Genomic DNA, 22,990 nt, shown 5'->3' on the forward strand with positions numbered 1-22,990 from the left:
ATCTTGGCGTAACAGTCTCATTTCTTCTAAAAAATTCAGACGTGCGGTTGGCTCGTCATTTTTACTTGCCGTAGCATCTGACTCTGATGCTAAGGATTCTGTATTTCCATCTTTGTCATTATCCTCCATGGCTGTAGGGATTTGGTTAACAGATGTTTGTCTTAATTGCTCAAATCTCTGGGCAAACGTATATATACTTCCTCTTTCATAGTCTTCTTTGTCACGCAAAAATGTGTGTTGTTTCCGCTGTTTAATTTCACCCTCGTAACTTGTAAGGTTTTTCTCCATATTGATCTTCAGTTTCTTTCCTTCCTCGCTTTCAGGCGTCTCCACCAGCCTCTTCGCCACCTCTTTAATCCTCTCCAATGCTTTCCTTCTGTCGGCTGCCGCATATTTTACCAGGAGTTTATCACCCGAGGCATCATATCTGGAGACATGGGTGTTAGGCAGAAACCTGTGATGTTCCCTCTGGGACCACTGCAAAGGATTTAAGACTACAGGTGTTTGGCAGTAAACCCACTTCGTAGCAGTCTGTACCACACAGATTCACTTGGTAGCTGTGGCTGAGCAGTCAGACTTCCCTCAAGAAGAGTTAGGCAGTATACAGAGTATTCACAATAGGTCAAGAGAACACAGTAGAACAAGTAAACACTGACCAGGGCTTGGTGTAAAAGAGATATAATTATTTATTTAAAACCACATCTACAAAAACACACAGGCACTAATAGTAAGCAATTCAAAATTACGGTCACTAAAAGATATGGACTCCCTTAAACGAATATTAGACAAGTCTTAAGTAAAGCCCCACTTATTTTCAGACAGCTGTGAGCGCTTAACGTAGATGGCACTCTAATAATTAGTTTTTTTAAAAGGGAGAGAAAAGCAGAGAATAAGTTGAAACAGATCCCAACACTTTTACAAGAACATAACAAGAGAGGAAGGCAAAGTAAAACCGTGAAGTTAGAGTTCAATAGGCCGGATCCACTTTAAGAGGATCAAACGAAATGTGTCCAAGGTCACACGGTTGCAATGCACAAAAGTCTTGTAACGGTTCAAAAAGGAGTTGGACCAAAGGAAGGGACCAGTTAGAGGGTCAAGGCGGCCAGCCCAGTCCAGAAGGTTAAGGGGTTATTATTACCTTGTAGCAATCTTTAGAAAGGGAGGCCTGGCGGACACGTTACCTTAAGTGGTGAGAATGCTCCAGGGGGGGCAGTTGTTCCTGGCAGTGGATGCAAGTCGGTGCTTCGTCCGGGGGAAGAGAGGATCTCGTCGTGGAGGAAGACAGGAGTCTGTTGCACTGCCAGGGAAGAAACCAGCCGCGGAGTTTCTAGGGTACAATGAGCGGTCCGTTGATTCGCGGTTCAGTGGTGAGTGGCTATCCGGCCGCCGGGGTGCTTGGCACGGGCAGTTCGACCACAAACCGGTCTGGGGTGCGAAGAAAGAAGGTAAAACTGGTTGTGCCCACCAGTCAGGGGAAGAAGCCTCTCCAGCCGGGAGATCTTCTCTGTCGTCGGGAAGTGGTGAGTTGGTTCTGCAGGGCTCCACTGGTGGTGTCGTTGTGGTAGGTCGGCTCAGCTTCTCCCTCGTCGGATTCTCAGGTCCTGTGGCGACCTCTGAAGTTCCAGTCCCCAAAGCCCTGCTTTTATGCAGCATACCCCCATTCACTCAGCCTAGCTGTCAATCAAACATGCTAAGTGGTGAGCCGGCCGGCTCACCACTTGGGCCAATCACACAAGAGTGCAACCTGAGTTACCAAGGTAACTCAGTCCAGGGTGCCTAAACCCCCTCCCACACCCCCTGTGATACCTAGACAGAGTGGCATCACTTTTGGAGGCTTCTGTGGAGAAGCCCGCCAAAAAGTGGAACAAAGGGCTCGACTTGGGTTGGAGTCACAGAAGAGAACACAAACGCCATTTTAGAATCGAGTCCTGGCAAAAAATACCAACCGGCGAATTAATATTAATTAAATAAACCGGCGGTATGTTCGAGGCTATGAGAATTAAATAATTAAAGTTGGTAGCCTCGAACAATGGGAAAATCCCATAGGGATATATTCGCGGTCGAATATAAAAAGTAGTTTCCACTGCCACCAGCCAAAACTTGATCAGGGGGGATGGAGACGTGCCCCCTTGACTAACAGACCCCGGGGCAATCGAATTGCCCCGACCAGTATGTCCACAATATGATGGTTTGTACTGGTTTCTGTTAATAATTTGGGACTAGTGAAGCCAGTGGTGACCTTACATGCCCTGGGAGACAGTAGTCAGTCCCAGGGTATGGAGTCTATGGTGGGGTGTCACTATGACACCCCTGTGTTACGGCACGGAGGGTGCTGTGCAACACACATAGTAAAAACACATGAGACCATATGGAGTAAAGGACCCCATAGCCCATAAAACACATTAACAGTCAAAGGAACACCATAAATCATGTCCAAGAGTGGGAGAAAAAGAGTCTCACTCTTGGCAGGAGAAAAAAAACAAACTCCAGAAATCCAGCAAAGCTGCTGGGGGACTCACTAGGTTAGGAAATTCAGCCTAAAGAGAGAATTCTCCCTAACACTGGGCCCCAAAGATGCAGAGCGGAGAAGACACACAGCCGCCGTGTTCTCCCTGGTGGCTGAAAATGTTTCCGAGGCTGGACTTGCATCTGGAAGATATTTCTAAGATAAGGAATCTGTAAGCAGGACAAATCCATCAGGAAGAACATTACTAAATGTAAGCAATTTGTTCTCAATCTGATTTAACACCACCATACCATAAGGGAAATACAATACGGTCGAAATACGTTAGCAAGAAAATGTATTGTGTAAGTTGTATGAGAAGAAACTGATAATAGAAGGATTGGGGTAGGAGTGGTGGCAATGAGCATTCATGCTTGAATTTGTACTACAAGCTTCTAGTATGAGGTGCTAACATTTAGATTTATGGATGTATATAATAGGATTGCCGCAGAATAATAATGTATGTTTAAACTGATGCAATTGCAAAGATGTCACTGTTTTGAATATTTGCAAGAAAATTCAGCGAATAGTTATTTTAAAGAATTGTAGCAGCCTGACAAGAAGACAACCACTCAGCTCCCACCTTATCCTGAATTATTTTTTTCTTTGAAAATAGAGTTAGGGTCTGTTTGAGGTGAGGTGGACTGGCATTTGGGAATGTTGCTTTTGTGACTCCCTTTATACATATCTTAACTTTGTGTCTTTGGTTTTAACAGCATATAGTTATTTGAGGGTGGGGTTCTGCCAGGGGATTTGGAAATACTTGTTGATTTTTTCACAAGCATGGATATCCACAACTTTTTTACTTTACCTTTATGAACTAGAGCCTCTTGTTGTCAGATGGGAGATTGAAAGAGTGGGAAATATGCTCATCATAGGAATCGGCGATCCATATTTTTAATCTGTTATTTGAGTGTGACACCCATTCAGCAGAGGTCTGGAAAAAACATGCATGACCGTTTTTATCATTTGAAGTTTGACATTGCTGACTGTGCTTGAATGTTGGTGTTTTGCTCATAAGCGTACACTATGTTAAATGCCCCCAATTAATGTATAGGTAGTGAGTACAGTGTTGCCAAAAAGTTGAGATGCATTTCTGATAAAAAAATTGTTATACCTACTCATGAAAGCAAAGTAAAAGTTAGTTCTCTTGGAAGTTTCATAAATATACAAATTTACTCCTTTACATTATATCTTACATGTGAATGTGTTGTCTTAATTGTAGATTACATTAGATGTGCTTTTTGAAATGGGACACAGAGAGTTGAAGGAGATTGGAATTAATGCCTATGGTCACAGGCATAAAATCATCAAATATGTTGAGCGATTGATCTCTGGACAACAAGGTACAGTTATTGACTATCCATGCATGCAGTGCTCCAGATACAGTTTTGATGTGGGAGTATTTTACTCCCTATAGTTTAAAGAAGGGAGTTGAATGATTTTTAGGGAGTAAAATAGTATGTCCAGTTCCCAATGGGAGTTTTTTCTACGTTCGAGTAAAAATATGTTTTAACTGAAAAAAATAATGTTTGTCAATTATTTTTTGTACCCAGTTATTCATGCACATTAAAGGATACATGTTTACCTCTTTGAATCAGGCAGTAATAATAGTTTTTGTGGTACTACGTGCACTAATGGTCAAAACATATATATGGAGATGTGTGGTTGAAAGCAGGGGTACATGGTCTTATGTGTCTGTGTTCTATTTTTTGTTGTGGTATTTGTACTCCTATTTTTATTTTTGAGTGTTTGCCCATTTTTAGGGAGTAAAAGTGCCCAATACACCCCTTATCTGTAGGGCTGCATGCATGCATGCATTCTTACTTTCCGTTGTCAAGGAGTTCTGAGAAACCAAAGGGTGTCTCATCCGCTACTCCTCAAGGACTTGTGATCCAGGTGACCAGGACACTGCCATCACTTTTGGATCTAGTTTCTGGGGGTGTACCAGTGTGGGAGGATCACCTGGGTGAGGGATCTTCAGGGGCTTTGGGTTAGACAGCTGAAGGTGAGACGCAGTATTCCTTCCTTTTTTATTCATCTACCCCATCCTAGGAAGTGGGTGATGAGAGTAACAAAACTAACTCTCATATATCGTACTGGACGTGTCCTGTTCATTGGCTAAGGTGAATTCATCCACTTGACTTCAAGTGCATATACCTGAAATCAATTCGCTCTCCTCGCACAGATAAAAGGTGACTCCTACAGACACGCTCTGAGCAAGGCATAACACGAGTACAAGCAGAACATCTGGGGCAAAGGCAAACCTACTGGAGCAGAGCGACGGACCAAGGGACGAGCGCAGTGTGTCGAAAACCCCAACAGTTCCCTACTGGAGGTCGTTGCCTGCGACAGGCCATGAAAGACAAGTGGAAAACGCCAGATCCCTCAAGTGAAGGCTGCATTGTGTTTCAAGGATGCCAGTTACCCTTCTGAGTAAACGGCAGAGTTGGGGAGGCGAGGCCAAGTTTCTGGTACTAACCTTGACTCATGAATTGGAAATCGTAAAACTAAGAAAGAAACGCACACAGTGAGTTGGCAAGTGATCAGAAAAACCGGTGTGTGTTAAAGAAAGTTCAAAGTGACAACATTATATCACAACTGAAGGCTGCATGCGTGTGGATGAGACGCGAGGAAAGGCAGACCTGTGAATGGACTTTGAAGTAAAAGACAGCTGTGGAATCAGCGATACTGAGTAACAGAGTGGTCCGGCAAAAGGAAGTAGCCCACTCAAAAGTCTCTGTGAAAGGTGCATTGTTTGTAAGGATAAAGCGAATGAAGTGAAAAATCCAAGCAAGCAGAATTAACTCCTAGAGAACGGGAGAGTGGAAGTTGAAATCTTGAACTTTTAGTCTAAGTGGTCCTGTGGATCTCTGTTATGAAAGCCACATGCATTTGAAAGTCTTTCACACCCAAAAGTGGTCGGAGCATGGCTGAGAGAGACCTGAAATGTAATAAACTTGGGGCAAGGGAGCCCCTTTATAAGTTTTGCTGAACTTTGTGCTGAAGAGGTCTGAACCCATCCCTTCACTACAAAGTCCAAAGAAAAGTAATGTAAAGTTAACCACTATTATTGCTTGCTCAACTGTTTTGCTTTCAGGTGCATATGACATTTACCTTTTTTCATTATTAAAATATCCAAATAATGATTTCCTCATTGTTACATTAATTGATCATCCTCCCCACAGCTAGAGGTAAATGTTGGTATTTTCTTGGATAAAAGATATTGGTGTTATCGCAGACATCTATGTAGACTATGTAAAAAGATAACTTCTTGGTACTGGCTGACTTAAGTCTGAAGCATTTGTGTTGACTGCACATTTACCAAATCATTTGTCCGTGAAAACATCTCAATGTGCCAGCAGGCCAATATGGCGTGGAATTTTAGTTAAGCCCTTGGAAAAGGAGGCTGTGAATAGGAAATAGGTGACTGGGGAGATCGCCCACTTGTATACACTTTTGAAAGTTTGATTTCTTTGCACAAAGTTTATTAGTATGAAAGATTCTTAATCACAGCCATGGCCCTTTTGGGTAATTTTTGATGTAACATGTGCTGAGACAGCCAATGTTTGTCTTTAGATTCCAGTGGGATTTATACTTCGGCACACATTGGAGAGTATTGAAAAAAACAACAATGGTGCAGTCAAGTTAGATCTAAAACACAAGTGTTAATTTCATATGAAAATCTGAAAATCTAGGCATCACACTTGAAGGATTCACACACAAACTATATGTCTGTACAAATATGGGGTGAAAGTTATCAACAGTTGCGATGGCATGATCTTAATTGCATAAGATTTTGAATGCAGAAATCACAATGGTTCAAAGTTGGCCCCTGGTCATCGAACACAGATATCAAAATAATGACATCTACCACGATTTCTCAGGTCAAACGATCAGCAATTACAAAGGTAATAAGATTGCAGTGTAACAATCCTTTTGGAAATATTTGTAATAATGTTTCTAATGGGTTTGTTCCTCCCCCAGATTGCTCCTCAATAATAATCTATCTCCAGTGCAGCTGATCTTGGGAAACATTATCTCCACTACAGTATGCAGTGCAGCTTTGCTCGATGCCTCTACGCGCATCATGCCAGATATGACGTTGGGGCCAGTGTATATCAAGGCGCAGCACTCAATGACCTCGGTTCCTTTTTTTTGCACACTTCAATTTACGGTGACATGGCGAATCCTGTAAAAACCTCTGGCTTCAAGTCCTGTGCGGATTGCGATCGATAGATGACTGTCTGTAGCACCCACAGGATTTGCCTATACTTTATGGGGAAGAACACAACCTCAAGGACTGTGAGTCATATAAAACCATGCATCCAAGGGCTCTTCGATAACGTACAGCAAAGCTCTTCATCTTTTACCATAAGGAAAAGGGTGACAAGAGGACTCTTTGAGGTCCCCAGGTTCAAAGCCGCTGACCTCAAAAGAACAGAAGACCTACTGTAAGGTGGTCCATGATTCCAGTAGTCCCTAGCAACACTACTTATCTTCTTTGTTGAAGAAAAGTCATTGCTTCAGAGACTCTACTGAGGAGACTGCTCCACACGTACCATTTCCAATCCAATCCTCCACTACAGAGAAATGGGAGGCATTTTGGCAGAAGATGCTGGACATCTTCGCCCCAGCGGCTTCAGCCTAGGTGCCGACTGCACCCTCTGAGCCAATCGCGCTTACACAAGCCATAGGGATTTGTGTGGAACTACAACCTCACGCCTATGGGCTTGGCCCCGGCTCTAACAGGTGAAGGCCAGCTTCTTTGGAAATCCCTCTGGAGCAGGACACTCTGACATGATGACGCTAGGAAGGCCTCTGGCTTATTTCCAACAGTGTTAAAAGGGGATGAGGGGTTTCAAAGTCACTACCTGTAGCAGGATTTAGAAAGGCCAGCCTAGGTTTTGCAAGGTTATTCACAACCCCAGTTGAGCAAATCCACTCACTTGGGTATCGTTGTCCAAGCAGTAAGGCTGAACTAAGGTGGAAGGTGGCATTGATGTGCAGTATAGTTAACAATTAACAGAAATTATAATGAAAAGACCCACACAGGTACGTTTTAAAAATAATGCGATTCATTACAATACTACACAAAGGCACACTTTAAATATTCCAAGGTAATGTAATGAATCCTTGAATGTCGTCGCTTCTTCCCGAGGGGGAGCCCCTTCCCGTGTAGCCGGGATGTGAGGCTGATAGTCCCCCTGGGTGTGGTACACGGTGAGAGGATCTCATGGGTAGGGGACCCCCCCCATGGGACTAAGGATGACCATCTAGAGAGAACATGGTATACTTCCCATCAATCCCCCTCACCTAACCCTGCTTTACCTTGCCATCCCATGTACATATGTCATGTACATAGCAGTAGCAGTACTGAGGCAAAGAGTCCGCTTTCCCTTGGAGAGAGCTCTCAGGGTAATATGAGGAGGAGGTGCAGAGGTATGAAGAGCGATTCTCAAAACATTATGGAGCAGTCTAGTGTTTCAAGCGTTCTGATTGGTCAAAGCCGATACAAAACAAAAGGGGGAAAAACCAAGCAGGGAGTCAGACCTTCTTAGGAGGATCTATGCCCCTGGAGGATGTTCAGCGTGGAGCAGAGAGGAAGCCGCTGACTGGAACGTGTGATCAGGAGAAGAGGCGTCCCTACCCGGTCTGCTATACCATGGCTGACCGGAGAGCTGGTAGAGCAGAAATCCGATGCAGCAGAGCCACCTGACCCCCTGATCGTGGAGAGACTCGCCACCCGCCCAGCACAAAGCGCTGCAGAGCCGCCACAGGAGTCGTGCAAGCAGCGGGATAGTGCGAGAAGCCGAGCGGAGCAACAGAAGTGCTTGACACTGGCAAACAAGACCCGGCCAAGACCCATAAGGTACAAGGGCTGTTTGAGGAAGAAAGGAAGCCAAGACCAGCCCGGAAACCAGAGTTGGAGACTCATATATAACTTTAGAGACTGCCTTAAGTAAGCTGAGACACAATAGTTCCTGGCAGGGTATTGAACCAGGCCTATCACCAACAATATATAAAGAGGAGGGAAGGGTCTTGGACCCGGAAAGGAAGGAGGAGGTAATCATAACCACTCTTCCTCATCACCGTTTCTGGCAAGAAAGTAAACCAGGTCTGCCAACAGGGGTCTGTGACCCACAGAATCACAATCACTCTTGCTCGTCGCAGCACCTGGCAAGGAAGTAAACCAGGTATGCCATCATGGGTCTAGGACCCACACCCAAAATAAGAAGCCCATGAAGGGCCTGGGGAAGGGAGTCATTCCACAAAGAGAAAATGCCCCACTGCACTCCTAGGTTAGGAGAAACTTCTAAAGATAAGTAAACCTTAATAATGAAATTATAATATTGCTTCTTGTGCAGGGGAGAAAACAGTCCTGAAACATAGACAGGAGCTCAATACATTGATGCCCCATCCTTTGCACTCTTTATCTGGCATGAATATTGGCAGAAAGTTAAGACAGGTATAGCACACATTGCACCGAGGTAAACGGGGACTACAATATCACATCATGTACTATTACAAGCAGTCCAGATTGGAGGGGGGAGGATTGACAGCACGGAGGAAGGCGAAGTGTTCAGTCCTTATGGTGGGTCAGGCGGATCAGGCCGGGGAGTGGAGCTCCATTCTACCCCGTCTCTATTGTTCAGATAGCTGCAAAATTCGGTCCACACATTTTTGGGGCGGGATGGCATGGGCAGGGATCCAATATACTCTTCCTCACACACTTGTACTCAGGTGAGGGCCTTCAAGCACATCTCAAAGGTAGGTGGGGAGCGGCGTTTCCAACATTGTAATATTCATCTTTTAGCGACAGCAGCACTTACATTTAAAAATCTTGATTTTTTTTTTTGCATTTTCTCCAGCCCTTATACCGAACAACAAGGCCAATGGGTCAAGGTCCACTGGGGACCCAATTATCTCTGAGAGCGCTGTTGTCACCTCTGTCCAAAACGCACTTAGCGCAGCACAGGACCAAAACATATGTATATGATCTGCTACTTCAGATTTACATTTTGGGCATGTGTGAGTCGGGGTGTGTGTGAATTTCGCTACTCTTTGCGGTGTATAATAAAGTCTGTTAAGGAGTTTTTATTGTATGCAACGGAATCTGGGGCTCAGGGATATTTTGCGCGTGTGTGCACACATTTTATTCCACATCCCTTCAGTGATTTCCATTTCTAGCTCCTGGGCCCATACTTCCTGTGGTTTGAGGGACAGATTCTCCAATTTTGCCAGTTGCTTTTTATACAAAGAGGATATTATGCCCTTGCCGCCTGCAGAATTTGCGATGTATTGAAGTTCAGGAGAGTCTGGGGGCTCATCTGAGTAGGAGGGCCATATTGCACGGACCGCTGCACGTAACCAGAAGTATTGTAGCAGCTCAAGTGCTGAGTTGGAGTGTTCGGGCCGCCACGTTTGAGGGGTAATAAATTTACCGTCAGGGTATGGATCAGTTAGCGCCCGATAGCCCAGGTTCTCACAATGTCGCAGAAAATGGTGGACGTGTGGGGGGGGGGGGGGAAGAGTCCAGGAAATTGCCATATGGGAGCCATTTATAGTATGGGCGATGCTCTTGTTTCAAATTCAGAATGCTATCCCACGCTCTAATCGTGGTAGCCACAAGGTCTGACGGGGCGTCTGTTTGGAATGTTCGATGTAGTATTAAGGTCATGATGTTGGTCCCATCCCCTGCCAGTTTCTCTAATTTGACGTGAGGGGGCATGCTTGAGTGTGCGTACCAGTGTGTGGCGTGTTGGGCCTGTGCTGCGATCCAGAACAGTGTAAGGGCTGGGGCTGTGAAACCCTCTTTCTCATAGGGTAGGGTCATGTGTTACCACTTCTTCCGGACAGCACCAGAATGCCACAGAAACTGGGCGCCCGCCGAGTGGAGCGTTTTGAAATAATGCTTCCTCGGTCACACTGGTACGTTGGCAAAGATATAGAGGAGCTTAGGGACCACAATCATTTTTATTAGGGACAGTCTGCCTGCCAGGGACAGTGGGAGGTTGCGCCATTTGAGCATCTTGGATTCGATTAGCTGTGACGTAGTCTCGTAGTTATCCGCCAGTAAGGAGGCTTTGGTTAGTGACACTTGCACCCCGAGGTACCTGATACCACCTGGGGACCAGCGTAGGGGTGTTAGGGAGAATTCTCTGTTTAGGCTGAATTTCCTAACCCAGTGAGTCCCCCAGCAGCTTTGCTGGATTTTTGGGGTTTATTTTTTTCTCCTGCCAAGAGTGAGACTCTTTTACCCTCACTCCTCTTGGGCATTATTTAAGTGTGTTTCTTTGAATCTAGATGTGTTTAATGGGCTATGGGGTCTTTTACTCCATAGGGCTTCATGTGTTTTTGTGATGTGTGTTACACAGCACCCTCCGTGCAGTAACACAGGGGTGTCATAGTGACCCCCCAGTATAGACTCCATACCCTGGGACTGACTACTGTCTCCCAGGGCATGTAAAGTCACCATTGACTTTACTAGTCTTAAATTCTGAACAGAACCAGTACAAACCATCATATTGTGGACATACTGGCTGGGGCAATTCAATTGCCCCGGGGTCTGTTAGTCGAGGGGGCACGTCTCCGTCCCCCCTGATCGAGTTTTGGCTGGTGGCAGTGGATACTACTTTTTATATTCAACCGCGAATATTTTCCTATGGGATTTCCCATTGTTTTAGGCTACTACCTTTATTTAATTATTTACGGTAGCCTCGAACATACCGCCGGTTTATATAATTAATATTAATTCTCCGGTTGGTATTTTTTGCCAAAACTTGATTCTAAAATGGCGTTTGTGTTCTCTTCTGTGACTCCAACCCAAGTCGAGCCCTTTGTTCCACTTTTTGGCGGGCTTCTCCACAGAAGCCCTCCAAAGTGGTGCCACTCTGTCTGGGGTACTTAGGAGGGGTGGAGGGGAATTTAGGCACCCTGGACTGAGTTGCTTAGGCAACTCAAGTCGCACTCCATCCTGATTGGCCCAAGTGGTGAGCCGGCCGGCTCAACACTTAGCATGTTTGAGTGACAGCTAGGCTGAGTGAATGGGGGTTTGCTGCATAAAAGCAGGGCTTTGGGGACTGGAACTTCAGAAGTCACCACAGGACCTAAGAATCTGACGATGGAGAAGCTGAGCCGACCTGCCACGACACCACCACCGGTGGAGCCCTGCTGGACTGCCTCACCACTTTTCCCAACGACAGAGGAGATCTCCCGCCGGAGAGTCTTCTTCCTTTGACTGGTGGGGATAACCAGTTTCACTGTCTTTTCGCTTTCCCGACGTATCTCGTGGCCGTCTTGCCTGTGCCAAGCACCCCGGCAACCGGAATACCACGTTTTACCACGACTGCAAAACAAAGGTACCACCTTTAACCGGAAAACTCCGTGGCTGGTTTCTTCCCTGGTAGTGCAACGACCTTCATCTTTCCTCCAAGTCGAGATCTTCTCTTCCCCCGGACGACGCAACTTGCACCCACTACTAGGAACAACTGCCACCGCTGGAGGATCCTTCCCACTTAAGGTACCGTGTCCCGCCTGGCTTCCCTTGCTACCAACTGTACGAGGTAGATTTAGCCCCCGGCTTTCGAATCTGGGTTAGTCTGGGACACCCTGGCTAAACTTTCTTAAAGCCTCTCTAAACCCTTTTTGAACCCTCTGCAAGACTTTCAAAGCCTAGTGTAACTGTGTGATCTTCGGCGCATTTGTGCTCTGCTCTCTCTAAGAGTGGGCCCAGCCTTTGGACTTTGGCTCGCCAGTGACTTTGGCTCTTCTGCCTTGCTTGTATTGTTCCTGAACCTTAGAGTGGTGTACCTTTCCATATTCTGTCTCTCCCCCCCCTTTCTCACAAACTTATTGGAGTGCAATCTAGTTAAGCGCTCACCTCTGTATGAAAATAAGTGGTGTTTTACTGTGACTTATCCGATAAGGGAAAAGGGGTGCATATATTACAATAGTAATAGTAATACAATAGTAGTAATGTGTTTAGAATATTTTACAATAAGAGTGCTGGAGTGTTTCAAACTGTGTTTTTTTAAATAAATAATTATATACTTTGATACCAAAGCTCTGGTCAGTGTTTGCTTGTATTATTGTACCTGAGTGCCTATTGTGTATACTCTGCATACTGCCTAACTCTTCTTGAGGGAAGTCTGACTGCTCAGCCACAGCTACCAGGTAAATCTGGGTGGTGCAGACTGCTACCAAGTGGGTTTACTGCCAACACCCGTAGTCTTAAATCTTTTGCAGTGGTCCCTAAGGGAACTGCACAGGTTTCTGTCTAACACTGGTGTACAGCGGTGGGATTTGTATTGATTATACACTTTAGAGTGCTTTAGGATACCTTAGTACAACTAACCACAAAGCTTAGCACTGAAATAGTAATCTTTCTAACATGTCAACTATGGAAACTTATAGTCCAGAGTCCCTTGCTACAAAAACTGCTGATTGTTTAAGAGTATTATGTAAGCATAAGAACCTCCTGACTAAAGGCAAGAAAATGGAATTAATAGAAAGGTTGTTAGCTAACCAAAGTCTGGATGATGGGTCTGAGGAACCTACCATGCCAGAAAATGTAGATAACAGTATAGAAATTGATATTGAGCAAAATGTTGATAATCTTGAGGAAGAGTCAGAAGAGGAGGGTGAGGCTGCTGTGACTGTCCCCCTAGGCCTCTGTCTGCTCTACCTGCTGTACCTACCGGGCCTTTGCCAAGTCCCATACTAAGTCTCGAATTAGAGAAAATGAAACTTGAACTAGAGTTCAAGAGACTGAATACTCTGGCTGAACAGAGACATCAGGAAATGAATCAAGAACTAAGGCTAAGGGAAATGGAGCTCAAGCATGAGCTAGAAATGAAGAAATTATCTGTCGAAAATGCTTCTCTCTCTGGCTCCTCTAGAAGTTCCAGTCCTAAAAGACCCCGGATGCCTAAAGAATTGTTTGGTATGTATGTGCCTAAGTTGGATGTGTTGGATTGGTTGTCTCTGTTTGAATATAATCATGGGCTCCAGAACATCACAGGAAATGACTTACTCACCTGGTTGTTCTCTAGGCTTCCCCCTGTTGCAACTGATGTGGTAATGGAGTTGGGGGAGGAGGATAGGAAAGAGTATGAATGTGTGAAACTAGCTCTGATAGCTAGATTTGGGAAGACCCCTTCCCAGTATAATAAGAGGTTTAGAACCCTCAAAAAGCATGATGGTACCCCTTGGGCTACCTGGGTGAGTGAAGGGTTGAAAAACTTAGAGGGATGGATTAAGGGTTACAAAGTGAACACTTATGAAGGTAGGAAGAATCTTTTTATGTTGGAGTCAATTTATGATGCCAGCTCTCCTGAGCTCAGACAGCACTTGGCTAATTCGAAGGAATTAGATTCCCGAAAACTAGCTAAGGCTGCTGACTTGTGGGTTGCCAACAGGGCCACTCACAAGGATTCTGGGGTAACTCAGAAAAAGGATGAGGGGAAACAGCCTAAAAAGGACTCCAAAGAGAATTCTAATACTGCAAATTCCAAAGAGGGCCCCAAACAAAACCAGAAGGGTAAGCCACCAGGGAAACCACAGCAGAATAGTGTCTCCTCTGGTGCCAAACCAGAGGGAGGTCAGAACAAGCCTCCATTCCAGAAGGCATTTGGTAAATGCTTTGTTTGTGGCTCTACTGACCATGTGAAACGAGATCCCAGATGCAAGGGTAAACCTTCAGGGATCCAACTTGCCTCCTTAGCCTTCGCTCCAGAATAGGAAGTCCCAATGGCAAGTGGAAACTTTCCACTGCTGGCTGATGAACCCATTGGAGTCTCAGCCAGTGTTTCTTTAGTCTCTCTGGGGTTGTGGGAACAACATAATTTATATGTGTATAATTCTATCCCAGATAATACTAAAGAGTATTATAAAGACAGTGTCCAGGTGAATGGTCAGGAGACCCCTGCCATTAGAGAGACTGGGGCCAGCATAACTGTGGTGGATGAATCATTTTTCAAGGCAGAGGATGTAGCTAAGGCACCCAAATGCCTCACCAAGTTAGCTGGAGGGCCTGTGCAGATGTGTCCCCAGTTACCAGTTCTCATCCAGTGTAATGAGATGGCTGTAAAAATACCTGTCAGTGTACAATGTGAAGTGCCAGGTAGGGTTCTGTTGGGTAATGACCTAAAAGCTCTTGGAGGTGTCACATACCCCAGACCACCTAGTAAAAGGTTACAGGAGCTCACAAAACCTGCAAGAGAGAAAACCCTGAGAGGGTTATCTCAGGAGATGAGGACAGCGATCACTCCTTTACCACTGGAGCAACTCACTGCAGTAACTACCAGATCCGGAGCAAAGGGGAAACCCAAGACTCCTAGGAAAAAGTCAGCAGCAAGCACTCCAGTGCTTCCAACAGTTACACATGTAACTCCACCTCCAGCTGAGGCTGAGAGGGAGGTACAACCCTGTATGGTTGAACTAGACTCTGAAGAAGAGCTAGTGGGAGGCCAAGAACATATTGGAGATCTAGACCCTGAGGACCATCCTGAGCTACAGTCTTTACTGGCAGAAGGTGGGCCCAGCAGGGCAGCTTTCCGTAAGGGACAAAGAGAATGTCAAACTCTGGAGGGTCTCCGCCAACAGGCAGCTGCTCAGGCTGATGGGCAAGAGCCTGGGAAGTATAGGTTGCACTGGGAAGATGGCCTCTTCTACAGTGAACCAACTGAGTCTAAACCTGGAGACTACAAACGCCTTGTAGTACCTCAAGAAAACAGACAACAGTTCTTGCACTTAGCCCACGAGATTCCTTTGGCTGGTCACTTGAGTTTCAAGAAGACCAAGGAAAGGCTCTCACTCTACTTCTATTGGCCAAAAATGGGGGCCGAAGTAGATAAGTTCTGCAAGAGCTGCCATACCTGCCAAACTTCTGGTAAGGTTGGCGCCAAGAATGTGGCACCATTAGTGCCTCTCCCAGTTGTGGGAGTCCCATTTGAGAGGGTAGGGATTGACATTGTTGGTCCCCTTGATCCCCCTACCTCCTCAGGCAACAGGTTTATCCTTTTTGTAGTAGACCATGCTACTCGATACCCTGAGGCAATACCTATGAGAACTGTTACAGCTCCGGCTGTGGCGAAGGCCCTACTTGGTATTTTTACCTGGGTTGGGTTTCCTAAGGAAGTAATATCCGACAGGGGGTCAAACTTTATGTCCCACTACATGAAAGCCATGTGGAAAACCTGTGGAGTTACTTAAAAGTTCTCAACTGCCTACCACCCCCAAACCAATGGGCTGGTAGAAAGATTTAACAGAACCATGAAGAGCATGATAGGTGCTTAAGAGGAACCTCTGAAAAGAAAGTGGGACCTTCTACTGCCATGCCTTCTCTTTGCTTATAAAGAAGTCCCTCAAGAGGGAGTAGGTTATTCTCCCTTTGAACTTCTCTATGGCCATCCGGTCAGAGGTCCATTGGCCCTAATTAAGGAGGGATTGGAAGGCGCTCCTCCCCTCAAGCCAGTCAGAGTGACTGACTATGTGCTAGGTCTCCGAAGGAGAATGTCACACATGATGGCAGAAGCTAGTGATAACCTGAAAGCTGGACAAGCTTTGGTCAAGCATTGGCATGATCAAAAGGCTAACATGGTTGAGTTCACTCAAGACCAGCTAGTTCTCGTTATGCTCCCAACAAGGCAGAGGGCCTTGCAAGACAAATGGATGGGACCCTTCAAGGTTGTGGGAAAACTTGGAGAGGTCAACTATCTGGTGGATCTGGGGAGACCCAGGGAAGCTCCTAGAGTCTTCCACACCAACCGACTGAAAGCGTACATCTCCAGACCTGAAGTAGGAGCCTTGCTTCTAGCTTCAGCAGCAGAGGAAGAAGAGAGCGAGTCTCTCCCTGATCTCCTCAGAGGTGTACCTTTAGATGAAAAAATTGAAGGAGTCAATCTCTCTTCAGATCTGACACCTGAGCAACAAGAGGAGTGCAACTCTATGTTAAATCAGTTTGCCTCCCTGTTCTCACTCTCACCAGGCTTGACCCCTTGGGGACAGCACGAGATACTCACTGGTGACTGTCTGCCAGTCAAAAGCAGAGGATACCGAATGTCAGAAAATGTGAGAACCCATATCAAGGGGGAGGTCAAGAAGATGCTTGATCTCGGGGTAATAGAACCCTCTACTAGCCCATGGTCTAGCCCAGTTGTGTTAGTACCAAATGCAGGATCCAAAGACTTGAGATTCTGTGTGGACTATAGAGCTCTAAATGCAGTCACCAAGACTGATGCCCGCCCTTTACCCAGGACAGATGAGTTGGTGGATAAACTTGGTGCAGCCAAGTACCTCAGCACATTTGACCTCACGTCAGGTTATTGGCAAATAGCCTTGACAGACCATGCCAAGGAGAAAACTGCATTTTCCACCCCAGTTGGCTGGCTTGTACCAGTTTAAGGTCATGCCTTTTGGATTAAAAAATGCACCTGCTACATTCCAAAGGATGGTGAACCAAGTTCTGGCTGGGATGGAGAACTTCTGCATGGCATACTTGGATGACATTGCAGTCTTCAGCCACTCCTGGGAGGATCATGTGAACCACCTAGGACATGTTTTGCAGGCTCTTAGACAGGCCAATTTCACTATCAAGGCAAGTAAATGCCAGATAGGTCAAAGTAAGATGGTCTACCTTGGGCATGAGGTAGGAGGTGGAGAAATAAGGCCTTTGCTCAGCAAGATTGAAGCTGTGCAAAATTGGACAACACCTACTACTCAAACCCAAGTGAGAGCCTTCCTAGGCCTCACTGGGTACTACAGAAATTTCATTGAGAACTATGGGACCATAGCTTCTCCACTGAATGTAATCTCCTCTCCAAAATTCCCTAAAAAGGTCAAATGGAATGAGGAGTGCAATCAGGCCTTTGAAAAACTGAAGAAAGCTCTTTGCCAAGCTCCAGTATTGAGAGCTCCTGACTACCACCAAACTTTCATTATACAAACTGATGCTTCCAATGTAGGTATAGGTGCAGTCCTAAGCCAACTGGATGAGAAGGGTAGGGAGCACCCCATTTGCTTCATCAGCCGTAAGCTGAAGGATCCTGAGACAAGGTGGGCAACAATAGAAAGAGAATGCTTTGCTATTGTGTGGCCACTGAAGAGGTTTAGGCCATACTTGTACGGTTCTACTTTTGTCATTCAGACTGATCACCAACCCTTGAGATGGTTAATGCAAATGAAGGGAGAAAATCCAAAACTATTGAGATGGTCAATCTGCCTGCAAGGATTTGATTTCACCATTGAGCACAGGTCAGGGTGTCACCATCAAAATGCTGATGGACTCTCTAGGATGTATGTCATCGACTAGAGGTATGAGGTTCATCCAGGAGTGGATTAAATCCTCCTGTCCCTTAGTCTGGGGGGGGGGGCGAGTGTTAGGGAGAATTCTCTGTTTAGGCTGAATTTCCTAACCTAGTGAGTCCCCCAGCAGCTTTGCTGGATTTTTGGGGTTTATTTTTTTTCTCCTGCCAAGAGTGAGACTCTTTTACCCTCACTCTTGGACATGATTTGAGTGTGTTTCTTTGAATCTAGATGTGTTTAATGGGCTATGGGGTCTTTTACTCCATAGGGCTTCATGTGTTTTTGTGATGTGTGTTACACAGCACCCTCCGTGCAGTAACACAGGGGTGTCATAGTTACCCCCCAGTATAGACTCCATACCCTGGGACTGACTACTGTCTCCCAGGGCATGTAAAGTCACCATTGACTTTACTAGTCTTAAATTCTGAACAGAACCAGTACAAGCCATCATATTGTGGACGTACTGGCTGGGGCAATTCGATTGCCCCGGGGTCTGTTAGTCGAGGGGGCACGTCTCCGTCCCCCCGATCGAGTTTTGGCTGGTGGCAGTGGATACTACTTTTTATATTCAACCGCAAATATTTTCCTGTGGGATTTCCCATTGTTTTAGGCTACTATCTTTATTTAATTATTTACGGTAGCCTCGAACATACCGCCGGTTTATTTAATTAATATTAATTCTCCGGTTGGTATTTTTTGCCAAAACTTGATTCTAAAATGGCGTTTGTGTTCTCTTCTGTGACTCCAACCCAAGTCGAGCCCTTTGTTCCACTTTTTGGTGGGCTTCTCCACAGAAGCCCTCCAAAGTGGTGCCACTCTGTCTGGGGTACTTAGAAGGGGTGGAGGGGAATTTAGGCACCCTGGACTGAGTTGCCTAGGCAACTCAAGTCGCACTCCATCCTGATTGGCCCAACCACTTAGCATGTTTGAGTGACAGCTAGGCTGAGTGAATGGGGGTTTGCTGCATGAAAGCAGTGCTTTGGGGACTGGAACTTCAGAAGTCGCCACAGGACCTAAGAATCCGACGAGGGAGAAGCTGAGCCGACCTGCCACGACACCACCACCGGTGGAGCCCTGCTGGACTGCCTCACCACTTTTCCCAACGACAGAGGAGATCTCCCGCCGGAGAGTCTTCTTCCTTTGACTGGTGGGGATAACCAGTTCCACCGTCTCTTCGCTTTCCCGACGTATCTCGTGGCCGTCTTGCCTGTGCCAAGCACCCCGGCAACCGGAATACCACATTTTACCACGACCGTGAAACAAAGGTACCATCTTTAACCGGAAAACTCCGCGGCTGGTTTCTTCCCTGGTAGTGCAACGACCTTCATCTTTCCTCAAAGTCGAGATCTTCTCTTCCCCCGGACGACGACGCAACTTGCACCCACTTCCAGGAACAACTGCCACCGCTGGAGGATCCTTCCCACTTAAGGTACCGTGTCCCGCCTGGCTTCCCTTGCTACCGACTGTACGGGGTAGATTTAGCCCCTGGCTTTCGAACCTGGGTTAGTGTAACGCTCACCTGATTCTCGCAGAGGCGCCGGTCTTGACTGGGCGACTACCGTATCTTCAAAGGTGATGTGTAGCACCCGGTTGGCTCTTTGGGCTGGACCTCTGTGCACTGTATGCCTGACTTCAAGAGTAAGATGTCTGCAGACAGAAAATATGGGATTAATGAACTGGGGTTATTGGGGGTGTCCCTATCTCTTCCCTTTTTGCTCTCCTGTAGACCCCCAAAGGTTAACGCTCTCACCTTAGGTAAGTGAATGCCGAGCTCTCCATCTGCCTCGGGGCAGGGTGCTGTAATCAGTTTCTTCACTGGATCGGTAGCGCAGGCCTCTTGACTTCAGAGGACTGCTGTCCGTCGTTTACTGCACGAACGGTAAGTTTCGAGTAATTCTATTGTCTTTAAAGTCTTTAGCAATGATGTCTCTTATTTTGCAGGTTCCGGCGATGGCGGATGACGGGCTGAAGTGAGTTGAAGATGGAGTCCGTATGATGAATAGAAGCGCCTGGAAGCACGTAAGTAAGCGCTTGTTGCCTGCTTCACGATGCGCTCTAACTGTCTTTTATTTTGCAGGTACGAGTTCGGAGCGGCTGCAGGGTGCCGGAATACCCACTGGGGTTGATGTGGAAAGGAGTAATGGCACGTGAGTATTAAAGTTCCCCAATGTCTTTAAACGCACCTTGTTTTGTCTTTCAGATGCAGGATGCAGCGCCGAAGGCCTCCGGAGAGTGCGAAGAGTCGGTAAGCTTTTGTCTTTCAGATGCCGGAATGCAGTGTGAAGACCTCCGGAGCGCACGAAGGGTAGGTAAGCCTTTGTCTTTCAGATGCCGGAATGCTAACCTGTTCTTTCTTGTCTTTATAGGTGTTGCTGAAGACTGGATTCAGGATGGTAAGCCTTTTTCCTTAGGCCCAGGATCCGATGCAGAAGACACGATGAGCGTTCTGCTGCAGAGGATGCAGAATAACGCAAAGCAAGATTCATCCACCGGGTGTGGTTTAAATAGCCTCCTGTAGTGCTTAGGTGTCTCCTTCCACAGCCACGCCTAGGTAAGAAAAGAGTTCCTGCTTTCCAGAAGAGTTCCAGTGTTCTGAATCTAGGGAGTGGCTCCTGCCCCACCCAACAGCAAAAGTAGTTCCAAACAGAAGAGGATCAGAGGCTCAGCTGGCAGGCAAGTAAGCAGCATGGTCTGCTGCAGGTAAGTCCATCCAAGCATTATGAGCCCGGCGCTTCCAGCGCTGGGACTGGACACATTTATGAGCCTGGTGCCACTGGCGCCAGGACTGGGTCCAAAAGGTCCCAATTGGGACTGGTTGGCCCTCGGAACCTGGGTTATGGATCTGCTTCCAAGGGAGTTGGGAAAACCCTGACCTTTTGGAAGCAGAGATCATGACAGTACCCCCCCTCAAGGCCCCTCCCAAACCGGGCTTCTCCGGGGGTTTTGGCTTGTCAGGAAATGTTCGGTGAAATCTTTTGATTAGGCGAGGAGCGTGGACATATTCAGCAGGTTCCCAGGATCTCTCTTGGGGGCCGTAGCCTTTCCAGTCAATTAGGTAAAATAGTTTAGATTTGGAGATCTTGGAGTCCAGAATGCTTTTGACTTCAAACTCGAGTTCTCCATCAACTAGGATGGGTTTTGGAGATTTAGTTAGTCGGGTTTGAGGTTGCACGGGTTTTAATAGAGAGACGTGGAAGACCGGATGTATCTTCATGTGAGGGGGCAAGTCCAACTTGACCGCTACTGGGTTTACTATGGTAGTGATGGAATAGGGACCAAGGTATCTTGGGTTGAATGTGCGTGGCCCTTTTAGAGGTAGATATTTGGTGGATAACCAGACTTGGTCCCCTACTTGATATTGAGGGGCTTCCTTCCGATGTTGATCTGCTCCTTTCTTGTATTGTTCTTTAGCCCTTTGAAGGTGTGAAACAGCTTCCTTAAAGGCTTGGGTGATTGTAGAATGCAGGTAGTCTACTGCTGGTGTTTCAAGATCTTGGAGGGGATCCAACTCCGAGGTTCGAGGGTGACTGCCGTACAAAATAAAAAACGGTGTTTTCCCAGTTCCCGAATGGACAGAGTTATTGTAGGCATATTCGGCTATCCAAAGGATGTCTTTCCAAGTTTTTTCAGTTTGTTGCAGCATGCAGCGTAAATACAGTTCCAGAGTTTGATTGGTCCTCTCGGTTTGTCCGTCGGTCTGAGGGTGGTGACTGGTCGATAGTCTCACATCAATTTGAGGCGACCTACAGCAACTTCGCCAAAAATGAGAAATAAATTGACTACCTCGATCCGAAATTAGAACCGAAGGAAAACCGTGTAGTCGGACGATGTTTTCGAGGAATTCTCGGGCCAGAGTTGCTGCTGTTGGCAAGCCTTTGAGCGGAATGAAATGCGCCATCTTGGAGAATAAGTCTACGATTACTAGAATCGTATTGTATCCGGAGCATGGAGGTAGATCGGTGATGAAGTCCATAGAAAGCGTATGCCAAGGGCGAGGTGGGATGTCAATAGGGCGTAAGAGGCCTGCTGGTCTTTCCTTTTGACTCTTGTTTTGGGCGCATACTCCACAAGACATTATAAAGTCTCTGATATCTTTTTTCCAAGACGGCCACCAGAAGTAGCGCTTGATCTTTTCTGAGGTCTTGGCCATACCGGGATGACCTTCCATTAAAGAATCGTGATAACAGGAGATTACTTTTTTCTGTAAATCTGTGCTGGGTAGGTATAATCGTTCTTGGAAATACAATAAGTTGTCCTTTACTGCAAAGTCCTTTCCCTGCAGATGCCAATTCTGTATGTCAGCTGGAGTTACAAGTTGCCTGGCTTTATCCTTAACTTCCTCTATGGATTCTGTGGCGATTACACCCAGAATTCTTTGTTCGGGAATGATTGGTACAGGTTTAGGGTTGATCAAGTGTTCTTCCACTGCCATCCGAGAAAGGGCATCAGCTTTACCGTTCTTTGTACCAGGTCGATAGGTAATTATGAAGTCAAACTCGGCAAAGAATAATGCCCAACGGAGTTGTCTAGAGGATTGGGCTTTTGCGGTTTTCAAATATTGCAGGTTTCGGTGATCCGTAATCACAGTAACGGTGTGTCGGGGCCCCCAGCAGATAATGCCGCCAAACCTTAAAGGCAGACTTGATAGCCAGAAGTTCCTTGTCAGTAATCGTGTAATTGATTTCCGGAGGCGAGAATTTGCGGGACCAAAATGCCACGGGATGCAACTGATTGGTTTTCGGGTCCTTTTGTGATAGAACTGCCCCCATGGCAAGGCTTGAAGCATCAGTTTCCACAATGTAGGGGAGTTCGGGGCGAGGGTGTTTTAAGATTGGTGCAGAGATAAATTTAGTCTTCAAATCCTGGAAAGCTTGTTCCGCCTCGGTAGACCATTCAAAACGTTTGTTTTTCTTTAACAAGGCAGTGATGGGCTGGACTATTCGAGAGAATTCGGGGATAAACCTGCGGTAAAAGTTAGCGAAGCCTAACATGCTTTGCACACCTTTTACGGAGGATGGTGATGGCCATTTGAGAACTGCATCGACCTTCTTTGAATCCATACGCACTCCGCCAGGTGATAATATGAACCCCAAGAATTCAACTTCAGTCACGTTGAAAACACATTTTTCCAATTTAGCGAAAAGCTTGTGTTGACGCAATCTTTCGAGGACCATTTTCACG

General features: G+C 46.3%; 1 protein-coding gene across 3 annotated transcripts in view; it reads left to right on the forward strand.

Moving 5' to 3' along the window:
- The window catches only part of TNKS2 (tankyrase 2), a 2,182,082-nt gene that overhangs the window by 1,438,091 nt on the left and 721,001 nt on the right, over positions 1-22,990 (forward strand). For all 3 annotated transcript variants that reach the window (XM_069611330.1, XM_069611331.1, XM_069611332.1), the window contains exon 21: positions 3,729-3,849. In XM_069611330.1, the coding sequence (XP_069467431.1) occupies positions 3,729-3,849 (121 nt within the window). The remainder of the gene's footprint in view (positions 1-3,728; positions 3,850-22,990) is intronic.

Source organism: Ambystoma mexicanum, chromosome 8 (genome assembly GCF_040938575.1).
Source record: "Ambystoma mexicanum isolate Mex_15411 chromosome 8, UKY_AmexF1_1, whole genome shotgun sequence".
NCBI lineage: Eukaryota > Metazoa > Chordata > Amphibia > Caudata > Ambystomatidae > Ambystoma > Ambystoma mexicanum.